Raw genomic sequence first — 13,886 nt, forward strand, 5'->3', positions numbered from 1 at the left:
TAGGTCATCTAAATAACATACTACCCCTTCAATTCCTTGCAAAATCTGGTTCATCACCCCTTGAAATATGGCGGGGGCAGAAGACACTCCCAAATGGTAGCCTATTAAATTGATATAGGCCTAGATTATTTATAGTCAAGCATGACTTGGACTCCTCATCCAGTTCAAGTTGTAAGTAGGCATTTGTAAAATCTAACTTTGAGAAGATCTGACCACCTGTCAGCGTTGTGAACAAATCTTCTACATTTGGCAATGTATTGAGGAGATTACCCTCTAGAATCTGGTTTACGGTTACTTTATAATCCCCACACAACCTTACCTTACCATCTGACTTACATACAACAACAAAGGGTGTAGCCCAATTATATTGATCTATCTTAGAGATAATATTCTCAGTCTCTATAGTCTGTTGCGTTCTTGCTCAACTTTCTCCTTGAGTGCATATGGTACGGGATATGGCATGCAGTAAACTGGTCCATTGTCCTTCTGTTCCCTGACACTCGCCTTGAAGCCTTGGATCGGACTGTGCGTTTCGTAGAACACCTTTGAATACATCTTGATGACATCATCCTTCGATGCAAATCTCATTTCAACACGAAAATTCTCATTCCAATCCAGCTTCAGTGATCCCAACCAATTTCTTTCTAGTAAGGCAGGCTTGTCTCCTGCCACTACTGAGAGAGACAAGCTCTGAAATTGATCCTTGAATTTCACCAGTACGGTGATACGACCTACAACAGGAATGTTCTCTCCCGAGTAGCCTTGCAGCTCTATCTTGGATTTCTCCAATGGGAAATCACACAATTTGTCAAGATATAGCAATTCTGGTACTATGCTCACGGACGCACCAGTGTCAATTTCCACGGGTATCTTGGTTCCTGCAAGATCAACTTGGATGATGATACTTTTCAAATCGCTATTAGATACCCTTGCGCTCCTGATGAAGTGTCAGGATATACAATTGTGTCTCCCATTTTCATTGTTATTTGCCAAATTAAAATGAAGGAGAGTAAACGTTCAGGAATGTAATAAACATTGGTTTATTATATAGAAGTTTTCATGTAACTGTTTTGTCATTTTACAATCAGCTAAACAGATTTATGTACTATGTATCACTTTGAATTTGCCAATACAATTGGCACAACTTCACTTTGCTTCTATTACCATATCGAAGATACAAGACATGATTTTGTGATTTTGTTTGCTTTAAATCCATAAAAAAAAAAGAATACTATAGCTGGTACAAGATATATTTATCAGTTTTAGTTTACAATTTATTCTTAAAGCATCAATTTCTGGTCCTTGGTCTAGAAACAAAAACAAAGTAGATTACTGCATGAAGGGGTGTTAAAATATTTTCCATAAATGTCCCATTTACTATATTAGATATTTAGAATATGCAGGAATATGAAAATCATTTCAAGCTCTTGCACAGTTGACTTTATGGAAATTTTCTCAACTGTTTCCCTAAATGTTCCCAATTTGTAGTGAAATTGTAAGCCCGTGTATAAAAAAAAAACACATTTTCAAACACTGGAGAGTAAATCTTCCCCGAGAATGTTTTAAATGAACTTGTACCCCGAAGGGAACAAAAGATAGTCCAACAGCTCAAGTAATTATATTTTTGAATACCCTACACCAGCGTGCAAGCTCCATGGCTTCCCATCATTTCAATCTGCATGCCTCAATTAAGTGAAGCTCAACAGTTCTTAGCCGAGACACTAGTTGCAATGCTGCGTGGAATAAAGGCCAATGAAACCAGTTGTTCCATACTGCCCCGAAGGTAATCCCTCACCAGCATTGATGGTGGTTGTTGTGATAAAGTATGAGACCAATCAGAACTATGGAAGCAAAATACAAGGTGGTGAGCAACCTGTATAAATCTAAAAATCCTACTCTCTCTTTACTTGTTTGACCCAAATGTTACACCACCAAATGCAGAGCTTGAAATTCCAGCTACAGGACCAAAAGCTGACAAACACTAATGTATGGGGTTGGGGGGGGGGGGGAAGAGGAGAAGGAATCATTCAGATCTGATATTATACAGGTTGCATCAGGTATTGGTTAAAAGATTGTACTGTACAATGTAAGGAAATGAGCCATGACCAATTTCAGCCAGCTGAGTGGCAGTAGAAATGGTTCAATCTTCTGTTCCTTAGTAAATGAGCCTTGGTCTAGACGACCAACATTAATTTCAAGATGTTAGCTAATTATTAGTCTCCACTTAGCTCCAATTTTAGATATCAGCATTAATTCAATACTTTAAAAAAAAAAGGTATTTCTCTCCTGTTTTCTTGGGTCTCATTGAACTGTGTGAGGTGCAGAACATGGACAATCTGCGCTGATATTGATCATTAGAAACTACACAACAACCAAGTTCCCTCCCTGTACTGAACTACCCAAACTTCACTTGGTCATCATAGGAAAACAGATCGAGAATCCATCATGTGGAAAAATGAGGGCGCACATTGATTCTGAATAGCTGTCTTCCTTCCACTTTTACATACATTTTTAGTAGACAGCAAACAGATTAGCCACTTAAACAGTATTAAAGTTATGAACTTAAGTATAATTAGTGATTTTCCATATTAAAGGCAGACATCATCGCTCAATGGCAGTTGTGCTTTTGTGCAGCACAAACAAGAGGCAGCATTATGTTCGTGATTGGAGTGGGAGCCTTAACGCTAGATCTGCAAAATGACTCATGTTTGGTTGTTTACTTTGACGCTTGATGTGTTCTAATGTTCTCACCTTAAAAAAAAAACATTGATCAGAAGTGCAGATAGTTCATAATAGAAAATGAAGGTCATTAGAAAACTGTCTTCTGCAGGTATCTACAAAAATGAATGATAATGTAATGGAACACATGTTTATCCTTTCAAATACAGGAATTTTCAGATAGGAAACAAAAGATGTGACAAATGAATCAAATAGTTAACACAGCTCCCTGCTGCAACTTTTTCGAAACAGTACAAAGTACAGCTCTTTAAAACTTAAGCACATCTCAAACTTTATTCAAGTTAAACCCTAATTAACAGTACATTAGTAAAAAGGTACTGAATTATACTTCTAAACAGAGCGTGGTGATAATTAAGCTCTGTCCAAAATAATAAAGCGACTTAATAAAATGTGAAATAAAATGATGTGTTTTTGAATGATGTCGCCAAGGAGCAGCATATAGATGATAAATATGAGGGGGCCAAGAATAGATCCTTGTATTGAATCAGGGATGGGGACTCACCAAAATTAACGCAAGTAAAATAACAGTAATGAAAGAAAATAATGGCACCAAAGAGTGACAAATCCCCAGGGCCAGATGGTTTCCATCCCGGGGCTTTAAAGGAAGTAGGTGAGCACATTGCAGATGCTCCGACTATAATCTTCCAAAATTCTCTCAATTCAGGAACCCTCTGTTTAGATTGGAAAATTGCGTAGGTTATTCCGCTTTTTAAGAATGGCGAGAGGGAAATCACAGAATTATAGACCAGTTAGCCTAGCAACTAGTATCAGGAAATTGCTAGAGTCTATAATTAAGGATAGGGTGACTGAACACCTCGAAAATTTTCAGTTGATCAGAGAGAGCCAGCATGGATTTGTGCAAGGCTGACAAAGCTAAGTGAATTTTTTTTTAAAAAGGGGACTAAAGTAGTGGACAGGGGAATGTCTTTGGATGTTATTTATTTGGACTTCCAGGAGGCATTTGATAAAGTCCCAAATAGAGACTATTATCTAATGTAGAGGCCCACGGAATAGAGCAAAAATGATTGACCTGGTTAAGAAATTGGCTGAGTGGCAGGAGACAGAATAGGGATAATGGGAAGATACTGAAATTGGCAGGATGTGACTTGTGGTGTCCCGCAGGGATCTGTGTTGGGGCCTCAACTATTCACTAACGACTTAGATGCTGGCATAGAAAGTCATATAATCCAAATTTGCCGACAACACAAAGGTAGGCGGCATTGTAGGTGAAAGCATAAAATTACAAAAGGATATCGATAGATTAAGTGAATGGGCAAAACTGTGGCAAATGGATTTAAATTTAAGCAAATGTGAGGTCATCCACTTTGGACCTAATAAGGAGAGAACAGGGTACTTTCTAAATGGTGAAAAGTTAAAAAAGTGGATGTTCAAAGAGACGTGGGGGTCCAGGTACATAGATCATTCAAATGTCATGAACAGATACAGAAAATAATCAAAAAGGCTAGTGGATTGCTGGCCAACTAGAATACAAGGGGGTAGAAGTTATGCTGCAGCTATACAAAACCCTGGTTAGATCACACCTACTCTGGGCACCACAACATAGGAAGGATATATTGACCTTGGATGGAGTGCAGCGTGGGTTTACCAGAATGATACCCGGACTTCAAGGTATAAATTACGAGGAGGGCTTACACAAATTTGGGTTGTATTCCCTCGAATTTAGAAAGCTAAGGGGGGGGGATTTGATCCAAGTTTTCAGGATATTAAGAGGAACAGATAGCGTAAAGAGAGAAACTATTTCTGCTGGTTAGGGATTCTAGAATTAGGGGGCATAGTCTAAAATATAGAGCCAGACGTTTCAGGAGTGAAATTATGGGGTCAAGTTTCGGCCCGAATTTCTCCTATTTTTTTGGAGCAACTAGTTTAGAATGGAGTATCTTAAAAATTGCAATTCTCAGCATTTAGTTTGCTCTAGTTCTAGTCAGTTACAACAGTTTTATTTTAGAACAGATTTTTTTTCTCCCAAAAGGGGGCGTGTCCGGCCACTTTTGCCTGTTTTGCAAGTTTAGGCAGCGAAAACTTACTCCAAACTAACTTAGAATGGAGTAAGTGTAGATTTTTGTATGCTCAGAAAAACCTTGCCTACACTTATAAATCAGGCATAAGGAACGAGAGATGGGGGGGGGGGGGGGGGGGGCGGGGGAGTTTACAAACACGAAACACATCACTTTTACAAATAAAGAGCCATCATCAATAATAAATGATAAATAAATCAATAAATCAATCAAAAAGATAAAAAATTTTTTTTTTAAATCAATAAATAACTGCAGCACTGGGAGCCCTCCAACAGCGTGCTGGGACGGGCCCCCCAGTGTGTCTCTGTTTCTGATAGCGAGGGAGGGAGGGAGGCAACGGGGGCGAGAGGGCGAGAGGGAACAGGGGGGTGGGTGAGGAGGAGAGGGAATGCGGGGGGTGAAAGGAGGCGGCGAGCAGAGGGAACGGGGGGGGGGGGGGGGGGGGAGAAAGAGAGAAAGAGAGAGAGAGAGAGAGAGAGAGAGAGAGAGAGAGAGAGAGAGAGAGAGGAGAGGGAGAGGGAGAGAGAGAGAGATAGAGATAGAGATAGAGGGGGGAGGCTGAACAGGACTGGCCGACAAGAGGAAGCCGAGCCGAAAACTTCGGGTGTGGTTGTCCCCAGCAAGATGCCGGGCGGGCGGGCCCCGCCAAAGACGTAGAGAGGTGGAGGTGGCGGGGGAGAGCCAGAGCGGAGCGGGAGCTGAACCGGGGAAGGGGGGAGGGGGGCGCGCGGTGGGGGTGGTGTGGCGGGAGAGTGCCGGAGCTGACTATTGGGGCGGGTGAAGAGAGCCAGAGCAGGAGCTGAAGAGGAGGGAGGTCCAGTCGATCTTCGCTGCCCCAGTGAGCCCATTCGGCCAGGGGCGCATGCTTCGGGCCCCTCCCACACAGCCTCAGGCGCTTGGAGCTACTGCACATGCGCGCGCACTCTAGCACGCGTGTGCCGAGGTCCTGGCACTGTTTTCAGCTCCGGGACCTGGCTCCGCCCCCCCACAGCTTGTGCTGCGCTGCGCCGAGGTCCTGGAACGTTCCAGCAGTGGGGAGAATAACAAGGTAAGTTTTAGGCGCGGTTTTGATCGCAGAAATCAGGCGGGGCTGCACCGTTCCAGGCGCGGTCCGAAACTTGACCCCTATGAATCACTTCTACACACAAAGGATGGTAAATGTTTGGAACTCCCTTCCATAAACAGCAATTGATGCTAGATGAATTGTTAATTTTAAATTGGAGATCGATAGCTTTTTATTAACCAAAAGATATTAAGGGATAGGGGCCAAGGTGGGTATATGAAGTTAGATTGCAGATCAGCCATGATCTCATTGAATGGCGGAACAGGCTCGAGATGCTGAATAGCCTATTCCTGTTCCTATTTGCTGCCACACTTAATCCATCAACAGAGACTCTTTAATAAGTCAACAAATGTAAATGGGAATTGGAAGAATGTTGTGACTCTAACCCACTGCTACAACATGAAGCAAGTATGTTGTGAAATTACAACAGTGATGCATCATAGCTCGAGTGTTCTGTCCTTACCATGATTTTGGTGTCAGCAAACCCATGTTTTTGGGCAAGATTCCACAAATTTATTGTTAGCTGATTAAGTTTATTGTTCTGCAGGTCTCCGTGGCCAACAATACTGGTAAACAAGGATAACCCCAAGGCACTCTGTCGTTTCAAAGTCTGTAGAATAGAAGAGGCAAAGTGAGTATTTCATGATATACAGTGAAAATAAATTATCTTTATACCAAACACATGTAGGGATCCATCTGTGTATTGTTTAGGCTGGGTTCAGACATCAAATCAGTGACATTTTAAGAATGGCATTTAGCTGTTTAAAAACAATTACTGGTACAGGCAGGAGATGAAGTTAACTGCCAAGTTATTTGTAAGCAGATGCTTGAGCAAATTTATTTCATGATAAAATATGCTTAAAATAAACTATTTGTAGGCTATGCATCAATCTGGAATCATGCCTTAAAAGTACACATAATTAAAGAGAAATCATGTTTGACAAATCTGTTATTTGAAGTTGTAACTAGCAGGGTAGACAAGGGGAAACCAGTAGATGTGTATTTGGATTTTCAAAAAGCACACAAGAGGTTATTACACAATATTAGGACTCTTGGGATAGTAGCATGGATTGAGGATTGATTAAAGGGCAAAAAACAGAGTAGGAATAAACAGGACTGTTTTGGGTTGGCAGGCTGTAACTAGTGGGATACCATAAGGATCAGTGCTTGGGCCTCAGCTATTTACAATCTATATTAATGACTTAGAGGAGGGGACAGAGTGTAATGTATCCAAGTTTGCGGATGATACAAAGCTAGGTGGGAAAGTAAGTTGTGAGGACGACACAAAGAAGCTGCAAAGGGTATAGTCAGGTTAAGAGAGTGGGTAAGAACATCGCAGATGAAATGTAATGTGTAGAACTGTGAAGTTATCCACTTTGGAAGGAAAAATAGAAAACAGAATATTTTTTAAATGGAGAGAGATTGGGAAATATTGGTAATCAGAGGGACCTGGGTGTCGTTGTACACAAATCATAAAGTGATCATGCAGGTACAGCAAGAAATTAGGAAAGCGATTAGCCTTTATTACAAAAAGGGATTGGAGTACAAGAAGAGAGATGTTTTACTCCAATTATATAGGGATTTGGTGGGACCACACCTGGAGTGGTGTGTACAGTTTTGGTTTCCTTACCAACGGAAGAGTATAGTTCCTTAGAGTGAGTGCAATGAAGGTTCACTTGACTGATTCCTCAGATGGAGGGGGCGGGGGGGAGGAATGAGTAGAATAGGCTGATATTCCCTAGATTTTAGAAGAATGAGAGGTGATCTCATTGAAACATATAAAATTCTTAAGGGGGTTGACAGGGTAGATGCTGGGAGAAAGTTTCCCCTGGCTGGGAAGTCTAGAACCAGGGGTCACAGTCTCAGAATAAGGGGTCGACCATTCATAGAAACATAGAACATAGAAATTTACAGTGCAGAAGGAGGCCATTCCGGCCCATCATGTCCGCGCCGGCCGATAAAGTGCCGGCGCGGACATGATGGGCCGGAATGGCCTCACACAAGTGCCACACAGTCCTTGGTCAGCAGCCCTAAAAGGTTACATATAAATCTTTGAACAATGATTGAAAGGCAAAGAGCACCCAAGCCCAACCAATCCGCCTCATCACAACTGCGACACCCCTTAAACTGAAACACACTACACTCCACCCCAACTAGAGCCATGTGATCTCCTGGGAGAGGCAAAAACCAGATTAAAAACCCAGGCCAATTTAGGGAGCAAAAATCTGGGAAAATTCCTCTCCGATCCATCAAGGCAATCGAAACTAGTCCAGGAGATCACCCGGGCCGTATTCTATTCCCTGCAGTACTTACCATTATATCTGCTCTGTCCAACAAAAGGTCATCCAGTCTAATCCCAATTACCAGCTCTAGGTCCGTAACCCTGCAGGTTGTTGCACTTTAAGTGCCCATCCAACCATCTCTTAAAAGTGATGAGGGTTTCTGCATCCACCACTCTTCCAGGCAGAGTGTTCCAGATCCCCACAACCCTCTGCGTAAAGAAGCCCCCTGAAATCCCCTCTAAACCTTCCACCAACCACCTTAAAACTATGCCCCCTCGTAATAGACCCCTCCACCAATGGAAATAGACCCTTACTATCCACTATGTCCAGGCCCCTCAATATTTTGTACACATCAATGAGGTCTCCTCTCAACCGCCTCGGTTCCAATGAGAACAAACCCAGCCTATCCAATCTGTCCTTTTAACTAAGATTCTCCATTCCAGGCAGCAATCTAGTAAATCTCCTCTGCACCCTCTCTAGTGCAATCACGTCCTTCCTATAATACGGCGACTGGAACTGCATGCAATACTCCAGCTGTGGCCTAACCAAAGTATTATACAATTTAAGCACAACCTCTCTGCTCTTATATTCTATGCCTTCTTAACCACCTTATCCACTTGGCCTGCTACTTTCAGGGATCTGTGGACAAGCACTCCAAGGTCATAGAAACATAGAAAATAGGTGCAGGAGTAGGCCATTCGGCCCTTCGAGCCTGCACCGCCATTCAATGAGTTCATGGCTGAACATGCAACTTCAGTACCCCATTCCTGCTTTCTCACCATACCCCTTGGTCCCCCTAGTAGTAAGGACTACATCTAATTCCTTTTTGAATATATTTAGTGAATTGGCCTCAACAACTTTCTGAGGTAGAGAATTCCACAGGTTCACCACTCTCTGGATAAAGAAGTTTCTCCTCATCTCGGTCCTAAATGGCTTACCCCTTATCCTTAGACTGTGACCCCTGGTTCTGGACTTCCCCAACATTGGGAACATTCTTCCTGCATCTAACCTGTCTAAACCCGTCAGAATTTTAAACATTTCTATGAGATCCCCTCTCATTCTTCTGAACTCCAGTGAATACAAGCCCAGTTGATCCAGTCTTTCTTGATAGGTCAGTCCCGCCATCCCGGGAATCAGTCTGGTGAACCTTCGCTGCACTCCCTCAATAGCAAGAATGTCCTTCAAGTTAGGAGACCAAAACTGTATGCAATACTCCAGGTGTGGCCTCACCAAGGCCCTGTACAACTATAGTAACACCTCCCTGCCCCTGTACTCAAATCCCCTCGCTATGAAGGCCAACATGCCATTTGCTTTCTTAACCGCCTGCTGTACCTGCATGTCAACCTTCAATGACTGATGTACCATGACACCCAGGTCTCGTTGCACCTCCCCTTTTCCTAATCTGTCACCATTCAGATAATAGTCTGTCTCTGTTTTTACCACCAAAGCGGATAACCTCACATTTATCCACATTATACTTCATCTGCCATGCATTTGCCCACTCACCTAACCTATCCAAGTCACTCTGCAGCCTCATAGCATCCTCCTCACAGTTCACGCTGCCACCCAACTTAGTATCGTCCGCAAATTTGGAGATCTACATTTAATCCCCTCGTCTAAATCATTAATGTACAATGTAAACAGTTGGGGCCCCAGCACAGAACCTTGCGGTATCCCACTAATCACTGCCTGCCATTCTGAAAAGTACTCATTTACTCCTAATCTTTGCTTCCTGTCTGCTAACCAGTTCTCAATCGACGTCAGCACACTACCCCCAATCCCATGTGCTTTAACTTTGCACATTAATCTCGTGTGTGGGTCCTTGTCGAAAGCCTTCTGAAAGTCCAAATATACCACATCAACTGGTTCTCCCTTGTCCACTCTACTGGAAACATCCTCAAAAAATTCCAGAAGATTAGTCAAGCATGATTTCCCTTTCACAAATCCATGCTGACTTGGACCTATCATGTCACCTCTTTCCAAATGCGCTGCTATGACATCCTTAATAATTGATTCCATCATTTTATCCACTACTGAGGTCAGGCTGACCGGTCTATAATTCCTTGTTTTCGCTCTCCCTCCTTTTTTAAAAAGTGGGGTTACATTGGCTACCCTCCACTCCATAGGAACTGATCCAGAGTCTATGGAATGTTGGAAAATGACTGTCAATGCATCCGCTATTTCCAAGGCCACCTCCTTAAGTACTCTGGGATGCAGACCATCAGGCCCTGGGGATTTATCGGCCTTCAATCCCATCAATTTCCCCAACACAATTTCCCGACTAATAAGGATTTCCCTCAGTTTCTCCTTCTTACTAGACTCTCTGACCCCTTTTATATCCGGAAGGTTGTTTGTGTCCTCCTTAGTGAATACCGAACCAAAGTACTTGTTCAATTGGTCTGCCATTTCTTTGTTCCCCGTTACAACTTCCCCTGATTCTGACTGCAGGGGACCTACGTTTGTCTTTACTAACCTTTTTCTCATTACATATCTATAGAAGCTTTTGCAGTCCGTTTTAATGTTCCCTGCAAGCTTCCTCTCATATTCTATTTTCCCTGCCCTAATCAAACCCTTGGTCCTCCTCTGCTGAGTTCTAAATTTCTCCCAGTCCCCGAGTTCGTTGCTATTGCTGGCCAATTTGTATGCCACTTCCTTGGCTTTAATACTATCCCTGATTTCCCTTGATAGCCACGGTCGAGCCACCTTTCCTTTTTTATTTTTACGCCAGACAGGGATGTACAATTGTTGCAGTTCATCCATGTGGTCTCTAAATGTCTGCCGTTGCCCATCCACGGTCAACCCCTTAAGTATCATTCGCCAATCTATCCCAGCCAATTCACGCCTCATACCTTCAAAGTTACCCTTCTTTAAGTTCTGGACCATGGTCTCTGAATTAACTGTTTCATTCTCCATCCTAATGTAGAATTCCACCATATTATAGTCACTCTTCCCCAAGGGGCCTCGCACAACGAGATTGTTAATTAATCCTCTCTCATTACACAACACCCAGTCTAAGATGGCCTCGCCCCCAGTTGGTTCCTCGACATATTGGTCTAGAAAACCATCCCTTATGCACTCCAGGAAATCCTCCTCCACCGTATTGCTTCCAGTTTGGTTAGCCCAATCTATATGCATATTAAAGTCACCCATGATAACTGCTGCACCTTTATTGCATGCACCCCTAATTTCCTGTTTGATGCCCTCCCCAACATCACTACTACTGTTTGGAGGTCTGCATCCAACTCCCACTAAAATTTTTTGTCCTTTGGTGTTCTGCAGCTCTACCCATATAGATTCCACATCATCCAAGCTAATGTCCTTCCTAACTATTGCATTAATCTCCTCTTTAACCAGCAATGCTACCCCACCTGCTTTTCCTTTTATTCTATCCTTCCTGAATGTTGAATACCCTTGGATGTTGAGTTCCCAGCCCTGATCATCCTGGAGCCACGTCTCTTTAATCCCAATCACATCATATCTGTTAACATCTATTTGCAGAGTTAACTATTACAGATACTCCTTGCAGTAAGACACAAAGCCTTCAGGCTTGTTTTTTTTTTTTTAAAAACACCCTTTGTCCTTTTAGAATTATGATGTAGTGCTGCCCTTTTTGTTTCTTGCCTTTGTTTACTCGGCCTTCCACTATTGCTTTTTACCTTTCTACCATCTGTTTCTGACTCCATATTACTTTGCCCTGTCTCACTGCATAGGTTCCCATCCCCCTGCCATATTAGTTTAAGCATTCCCGAACTGCATTAGCAAATGTTACCCCCCAGGACGTCAGTTCCAGCCCTGCCCAAGTGCAAACCGTCCCTTCTGTACAGGTCCCACTTCCCCCAGAACTAGTTCCAATGTCCCAGGAATTTGAATCCCTCCCTCTTGCACCACTGCTCAAGCCACGTATTTATTCTAACTATCCTGCTCCTTCTACTCTGATTAGCACGTGGGACTGGTAGCAATCCAGAGATTATTACCTTTGAGGTCCTACTTTTTAATTTAACTCCTAGCTCCCTAAATTCAGCTTGTAGGACCTCTTCCCGCTTCTTACCTATATCGTTGGTACCTACATGTACCACGACAACTGGCTGTTCACCCTCCCTCTCCAGAATGCTCTGCAGCTGCTCAGAGACATCCTTGACCCTTGCACCAGGGAGGCAACATACCATCCTGGAGTCTCGGTTGCGGCCGCAGAAACTCCTATCTATTCCCCTTACAATAGAGTCCCCCATCACTATAGCTCTTCCACTCATTTTCCCGCCCTTCTGTGCAGCAGAGCCACCCATGGTGCCATGAACCTGGCTGCTGGTGCCTTCCCCTGGTAAGTCATCTCCCCCAACAGTATCCAAAACAGTATATCTGTTTTGGAGCGAGATGACCGCAGGGGACTCCTGCACTACCTTCCTGCTCTTGCCTTGTCTCTTGGTCACCCATTCACTATCTGTCCTAACCCTTACCGGCGGTGTGACCAACTCACTAAATGTGCTATCCACAACATTCTCAGCATCGCTTTGTTCATCTACACCATTTAGTGGCCTAACGCTTAATGTGTATACCCTTTCCTTATTAGCCCTCCCAAAGTACATCACTTCACACTTCTCTGAATTAAATTCCATTTGCCACTGCTCTGCCCACCTGACCAGTAAATTGATATCCTCCTGCAGCCCATGACTTTCCTCTTCATTATCAACCATATAGCCAATTTTAGTGTCGTCTGCAAACTTCTTAATCATATTCCCTATATTCAAATCTAAATCATTGATATATACCACAAAAAGCAAGAGTCCCAGTACCGAGTTCTGCAGAACCCCACTGGAAACATCCTTCCAGTCACAAAAACATCCATGGGCTTTAACCTTCATGACCAGTCTACCATGTGGGACCTTATCTAAAAGCTTTGCTAAAGTCCATATATACTACATCGTACGCATTACCCTCATCGACCCTCTTGGTTACCTCCTCAAAAAATTCAATCAGGTTAGTCAGACACGATCTTCCCTTAACAAATCCGTGCTGACTGTCCCTAATTAATCCTTGCCTTTCCAAATGCAGATTTATTCTTTCAGGATTATTTCCAATCAATTTCCTACAACTGAGGTTAGGCTGACAAGCCTGTAATTACTCGGCCTATCGCTTTCTCCCTTCTTAAACAAAAAGGTACTACATTAGCAGTCCTCCAATCCTCTGGCACCATTCAGGACTGAGATGAGGAGAAATTTCTTCACTCAAAGATTTCTTTGAAATTCTCTACCCCAAAGGGCTGTGGATGCTCAGGTCGTTGAGTATATCCAAGACAGAGATCGATAGATTTCTGGATACTAAGGGAACCAAGGAATATGGAGATAGTGTAAGAAAGTGGAGTTGAGGTAGAAGATCAGCCATGATCTTATTGAATGGCAGGAGTAGGCTCAAAGGGCCAAATGGCCTACTCCTGCTCCTACTTCTTAAGTTTTTAAAATAAGAGCCCCTCAAATTGAAAGAAAATTGGGGATCTTCTGCTAGCTAAAATTGATGTAGGGTTGGTAAATATGCTGCGGTGCTCAGTGCACTTCCACGAGATACAACATGCCACAGACCAAACAACCCTTTTTTTTTTACTGTAAGCCTGCTACTGGATAGTGCATAGGATTCCACCATGTTTCAGGTCACTCAGCCACAATGGATGTTTGGACTAGTCATAAAAAGGTCATTCAAACAAACAAGTTAGACTAGGCAACTTAATAGATTTTTCTAACCAGAAGCAAGCAACCTTCTTCTAGCATCCTATCC

At 43.0% G+C, this 13,886-nt stretch overlaps 1 protein-coding gene across 1 annotated transcript in view; it reads right to left on the reverse strand.

Moving 5' to 3' along the window:
• Positions 1-1,021: 1,021 nt before the first annotated feature.
• vps35l (VPS35 endosomal protein sorting factor like) overlaps positions 1,022-13,886 on the reverse strand; it is a 164,894-nt gene continuing 152,029 nt past the window's right edge. The window contains exons 30-31 of the mRNA XM_070900915.1: positions 6,302-6,448; positions 1,022-2,751 (exon numbers count right to left, since the gene is read on the reverse strand). Coding sequence (XP_070757016.1) covers positions 2,653-2,751; positions 6,302-6,448 — 246 coding nt within the window. The 3' untranslated portion in view covers positions 1,022-2,652. The remainder of the gene's footprint in view (positions 2,752-6,301; positions 6,449-13,886) is intronic.

This window comes from Pristiophorus japonicus, chromosome 15 (genome assembly GCF_044704955.1).
Source record: "Pristiophorus japonicus isolate sPriJap1 chromosome 15, sPriJap1.hap1, whole genome shotgun sequence".
Taxonomy (NCBI): domain Eukaryota; kingdom Metazoa; phylum Chordata; class Chondrichthyes; family Pristiophoridae; genus Pristiophorus; species Pristiophorus japonicus.